At 52.8% G+C, this 6,179-nt stretch overlaps 1 protein-coding gene across 1 annotated transcript; it reads right to left on the reverse strand.

The window, feature by feature from the left end:
- Positions 1–243: 243 nt before the first annotated feature.
- Positions 244–4,089, reverse strand: LOC123070625 (chaperone protein ClpB1). Its single transcript, XM_044493905.1, has 7 exons — positions 2,723–4,089; positions 2,416–2,597; positions 2,009–2,290; positions 1,578–1,918; positions 1,207–1,483; positions 914–1,111; positions 244–810 (listed from the first exon to the last, which is right to left on the reverse strand). Exons 1-7 carry the CDS (start codon positions 3,876–3,878, stop codon positions 505–507), a joined length of 2,742 nt encoding a protein of 913 aa, XP_044349840.1. The 5' UTR covers positions 3,879–4,089; the 3' UTR covers positions 244–504.
- Between the last annotated feature and the right edge of the window lie 2,090 nt (positions 4,090–6,179).

Genomic DNA, 6,179 nt, shown 5'->3' on the forward strand with positions numbered 1-6,179 from the left:
AGCGGAAGCGGTGCGGCGGCCTTGGGACGGGAGGCGGCGGCGGCGGCAGGCGGGGCGGGCGTGTGGCGGCGGCGGCGACGAGCGGCGGCCGAAGGGATGGCGGCGGCGGCGGCGGCTGGTGACGGCGGCGGCGCGGAGGCGGCGGCGGCGCGGAGCCGCGCGGCGGCGGCGACGGGGGTTAGGACCTTACTGCGATAGATACCATGTGGAGAGACGGATTATGGGCTGTGCAATCGCGATGTATTGATCGGTGCACCAGGCACATATATATAAGTACATAGTTGGACCACAATCTCAACTATACAGGGAAAACAGAAGGTGGGCCCTACACACACATATACACGTACACAATATACTCAACACATTTCACCCCCCAATTCAACAGATACGATTCCGAACTACCTAAATCAGCACGGTCCAAAAACAAAAACAGAGCTCATACAACTGCCTGGTGCAGCCACCTGGAACTACAGTCAGAAAGGGATCAATCGATGCGGTTCCCATCTACTCTTCCTCCATGTCGTCCACCTCTCCGCCGTCCTGCATGATCTTCATCTTCTTCACGGCGTGCGCCGCATCGCCCTCAACAGCTCCGCTAGGAACCTGGATGAGGATGTCGGACTTGTGGCCCGTGCGCGCGTTCACCAGCCCTCCGTGCTTGTCGACGCCATAGGTCAGCTCGTCCTTGCTGGGCGCAGCGTCGATGTACACCGTGGAGTTCTCGTCGATCTCCTCGCGGATCAACATCTTGGAAAGCTCCGTCACTATCCTCTTCTCGATCCATCTCCTGATTGGCCTGGCGCCGTACACCTGTTGCCACAATTGAAATGTCACCGAGTTAGAATCTACTCCAGAAGATACTCCTTGATCAGTGCTTGATTAGTGAAGAATGAGATTCGATACTTCCACGTACCGGATCATAAGAGAGTGAGAGGATGACGTCCAGGGCAGCGTCTGTGACGGCCAAGGCAACGCCCCTCTCCGCAAGACGTACTGCCACATCTTTCATCTGAAGCCGGGCAACCTTCCGCAGCTGCTCGTGCGACAGAGGGTCGAAGATGACGATCTCGTCCAGACGGTTCAGCAGCTCCGGGCGGAAATGCCTCCTCACCTGCAGGTGAACATTGTTCTCGCATTAGGCATCAGACCGCAAACTGATTGATTCCGAACAAAAGGCAGATCAGGGGCAAATTCAGTAGTACATACCTCCTGCATGACGAGATCGCGAGCAACCTTCATGGAGTTGCCCACCATTCCGGCGAGGAGGTGCTCCGCGCCAAGGTTCGAGGTCATGATGATGACGGTGTTCCTGAAATCAACCGTCCTGCCTTGCCCGTCGGTCAACCGCCCGTCGTCCAGGACCTGGAGCAGGGTGTTGAATACCGCCACATGTGCCTTCTCAACCTCGTCGAAGAGGATGACACTGTATGGCCTCCTCCTCACTTGCTCTGTCAGCTGCCCTCCTTCCTCATGACCAACGTAACTGCAAATTCACAACAAGTTCAGATGTCAAAACTCAGAAATCGCATAACATGCACAGATCCATAGTGAGCATACAGAATTACTCGAGTACTTACCCAGGTGGGGCACCGATTAGCCGGGCAACCGAATGCTGCTCCATGTATTCAGACAGGTCAATGCGGACGAGCAGGTTCTCGTCATCAAACAGCTGCTCAGCTAGAGCCTTGGCGAGCTCGGTTTTACCCACACCGGTCGGCCCGAGGAAGAGGAATGAACCAGTAGGCTGCTGTGGCCGTCCAAGGCCAGCCCTCGACCGCAAAACAGCCTCTCCGACTGCATTGACGGCCTCATACTGTCCAACCACCCTCTGATGCAGTCTATCAGCCAGACCGATCAGCCTGGCCTTCTCATTCTGTCCCAGCCTAGTGACAGGAATGCCAGTCCAGCGGCTCACCACCTGCGTATGCAAAGAGATTGTCTCAATACAACATCGTTCATACCTGAAGAGTGAACAACACCATAAAATTGATTGCAACAACGAACTTACCTCGGCAATCTGGTCCGGGCCGACAGTCTCTGTTAACATCAGGTTCTCGCCGGTCTCACCCTCCAGCTTAGCGATGGCAGCATCAACCTCCTGCAGAGCACCGTATCTGAGATCAGCCACGCGGGCCAAATCCATCCGGCGCTCGGCCTCCTGCAGAGTGAACTGCAGCTCTTCGCGGCGCTGCTTCAGTCTCCTGATCTCGTCGATCCTCTCTTTCTCCTTGCGATACTTCATCTGCAGCGGCTGCAGCTTGTCTCGCAGATCGTCCAACTCTTTCCTCACCTGAAACAGTTCCGAGTTTTTGCACATTGTCAGAACAGAGCAGGCACAGTGCAGTTTTTGCACATTATCAGAACGAATCAGCTACACTGATAAAATCAAGATCACCAAATTCACCGGTTACTCACATCAACTAGCCGAGCTTTGCTAGCCTTGTCCTTCTCCTTCTCGAGGGCATGGAGCTCGACTTCCAACTGGATCCTCTTCCTCTCGAGGTTGTCGATCTCTTCAGGCTGGCTGTCAAGTTGCACCCTCACATTTGCGCAGGCCTCGTCAACCAAATCGATTGCTTTATCAGGCAGATGACGACCTGTAACAAAAGGAAAAATATCGTCGATTTAAGACCGGAGATCAATCAATGCAAAAACACTGCAAAATTGACCGTGCAGAAATCACAATGTCAGAAAATTGGCTTGGCAAGAACAGAGCACTTACCCATGATGTACCTCGACGAGAGCTGCGCGGCAATGACGAGCGCGCGGTCCTGAATCCTCACACCATGGTGCCCCTCGTACTTCTCCTTGAGCCCTCTCAGTATGCTGACGGTGTCGGGGACGCTGGGCTCTGCCACGAACACCTGCTGGAACCGCCTCTCGAACGCCGCGTCCTTCTCCACGTACTTCCTGTACTCCTCGAGGGTCGTCGCGCCAATGCACCTGAGCTGCCCCCTCGCCAGCATCGGCTTGAACAGGTTGGCCGCGTCCATGGACCCCTCCGTCCGCCCGGCGCCGAGCACCAGGTGTATCTCGTCGATGAACAGTATCACCTTCCCCTCGGCCTCCTCCACCTCCTTGAGCACGGCCTTGAGCCGCTCCTCGAACTCGCCGCGGTACTTGGCGCCGGCCACGAGCGCGCCCATGTCCAGCGCGACCAGGCGCACGTCCAGGAGGTTGCTGGGGACGTCGCCGCGCACGACGCGCTGCGCGAGCCCCTCCACCACGGCGGTCTTGCCCACGCCGGGCTCGCCGATCAGGACGGGGTTGTTCTTGGTGCGCCGCGACAGGATCCGCACCACGCGCCGGATCTCCTCGTCGCGGCCGATGACCGGGTCCAGCTTGCCCGCCACCTCCACGAGGTCGCGGCCGTACGTCTTGAGGGCCTGGAAGTTGGTGTCCCCCGACGCGGACTCCACGCGCCGGTTGTCGCCTCCCCGGAGCTTCTCGACCTCTGCCTTCACCCGCGCGGCGGAGATGCCGGCCTCCTTGAGCGCGTCGGAGATCTGTGGGTCCTCGAGGAGGCCCATGAGCAGCTGGTCGACGGCGAGGTGCGAGTCGCCGCGCGACTTCTGCGCCGACTGCGCGCGGCGGACGGCCTTGACCAGCGAAGTGGAGGCCGGGACGGTGTCGGGCGGCGGGGACTGCGAAGGCAGCCGCTTGAGCGCTGCGGTCGCGACGCGCTCGAACGACTCGGCCGCGGCGTCGTTGCCGCCGGACGCGTGGGCGATGGCCTGGCGGAGGATGCCCGACCTGTCCGCCGCGAGCGCCGCGGCGAGGTGCAGCGGCGTGAGCTGCGCATGGCCGGCCTCGGACGCCATCTCGTGCGCCGCCGCGAGCGCCTCATTGGTCTTGTGCGTGAACTTGTCGGGATTCATGGCTTCGCTTCTGCGAACTACGGATTAACTGCAACGGAACTGGCAATGGTGATTTGGGGGGATTCGTTGGTTCGATGATTCGCCTTGGTGTCTTCTTCTCGTCGGAAATTGTTGGGGGGAGATCGGAGATGAGATGGGTAATAAGAGGCGGGAGGGGAGGATTCGCCGGAGGTCTAGAACGGCGTGGAAGCGGCGGGAAGGGGGCGAGTTAGGGGGGACAAGAATGTCCGAGAACATTCTAGTGTGGAACCGTTTTATTTGGGAAAACCGGAACCGTGCGCGTTACTGTATCTACTATCACACGAGACAGTATCCTGACCGTTGGTTCCGATTTCATGCCTTCCCCGTTTTTTTTTTTCGCTCTGTGCCCAGCAACTATGTACATGAAATTCCTAAAAAAAACTATGGACAGTATACTTCCTCTATCCCATAATATAAGACTTTTTTACTCTAGTATAGTGTCCAAAAGGTCTTGATTATGGGACGGGGGAGTAATTTTTAAAGGGTAAAAGTAAAATGAAACTTTTATTTAACACATTACAATCGCAGATGCTCACAAACACGCACATATACTAGCCCTTATTAATGCACGTATACCTTGAAGGTGCCGAGTCGGCGCAATATCTTATAAGATTGATAAAGTCACCACAATCATTTCATAGTCGATGGAAACATCTCCTCCGACTGAACGAACATCGCCAGAAACCTAACCAGTACCAGATCTAGGACTTCAACCCTGATGGGATGGTTTCACCAAAAGAAATCTAATCATCTGAGCTACGCTCAGCTCGCAAAAATGTAATGAAACTTGAAAAATATGAAATACCTCATTCTTCTCTCTCTTTTCAACAATATAAATAAATAAAAATTTCTTATAAAGAGTGTTTTATTGATTCATAATGTCGCATCAAAGGAATACAAGCATAACTCGTTCGGCCTCTTTACGTCTAGGATGCGCAGAGACAACAACAACAAAAAAGATTTGTAAAGGCGTAGGCAAGGAAAATGATCCACTAGGCAAAACATCAAGAACTACCCACTGCCTTTTACCACACCCATAATATGAGAAGATTCCCCAACAGCAATGCCCTCACTAAGGAAAGGGTGCATGAGCGTCATTGTCATTGGATTCAACCACTAAGGTCAGATTATGGATTTTCATCCAATAAAGGAAGTCCGAGCAAACTTCAGACAATGTCTTCAACGAAGAGAGCGTAGACCGCCAGTAGTAAATGTTAAACCTAGGGTTTTCCCCTGGACTCAAGATCTTCTTCTATGTGTGAGATGAACTTTGGCTATTCTTATGCCGGTATTGCTTTGAGTTTCTTGTATGATTTATCTTGGCAAAAATGATGATTCTAGATGCACAACAAGTCGCAGAGCTCCCCATTTACAGCTAGAAGACAAGCAACTAATATTGTGCAGTAATTCACAGTACCGTGCGGAAAATACCTATACAAAAGGGGATTGTCCGTTTTATAAGTTGTTTGAGAATGATTTCATTGCATCTCAATAGTAGTAACATGCCTTTAAAATCTACATATAAGGGCCTCTTTGATTCATAGGATTGCAGAAACACAGGAATAGGAAAAATGTAGGATTGGAACGGCATGTCGATTGGATCCCTATAGGATTTGAGCTTGTTTGATTGTGTCACGGGAAAAACAAAGGATTTCTTCCAAGAGGTTGGAGTGGATGTTAGAATACCTATGAAACGCAACACAAATGAATCCTTAGGAGAAAATCCTACAGAACTCAATCCTACGAATCAAACAACAAATGTAGGAAACTGTCCTAAGGATTCTAATCCTTCAAAGATCCTATGAAAATCCTTTGAATTAAAGAGATTGTCGTGGTTTTGTCACGGCATATGTCCTAGTGTGAGGACTTAGTCATGAGGCCATCACAACTAGGTAGTCGCTTGAACGGGGTTGGTCGGCATCGAGAAACGTGGGATTTTACCCAGGTTCGACCCCTCACGGTGGAGGTAAAAGCCTACATCCTGCTTCATTGATATTGATGATGATGATGCTCTCGGTTACAAGGGCGGTGTTTTGCTACCTCTATCTCGAGAGCATCTACTTTGATCTTGTCTAAGACTTGTCTGTCTTTCTAAACTCCTCCCTCTTGGGGTGCCTTGCCCCTCCTTATATAAGTTGAAGGGGCTGGCTTACATGTACAGTCCTAGTAGGATTAGGACTAGTCTATCTTCTATTACAAACCAACTACAAGTCCGGGTCTTGCTTTCCTTGTCGGGTCTTGCTCTTCTTGGACCTTCTCCATGAGACGGCCGTCCAGGCC

Source organism: Triticum aestivum, chromosome 3B (assembly GCF_018294505.1).
Source record: "Triticum aestivum cultivar Chinese Spring chromosome 3B, IWGSC CS RefSeq v2.1, whole genome shotgun sequence".
Lineage (NCBI taxonomy): Eukaryota > Viridiplantae > Streptophyta > Magnoliopsida > Poales > Poaceae > Triticum > Triticum aestivum.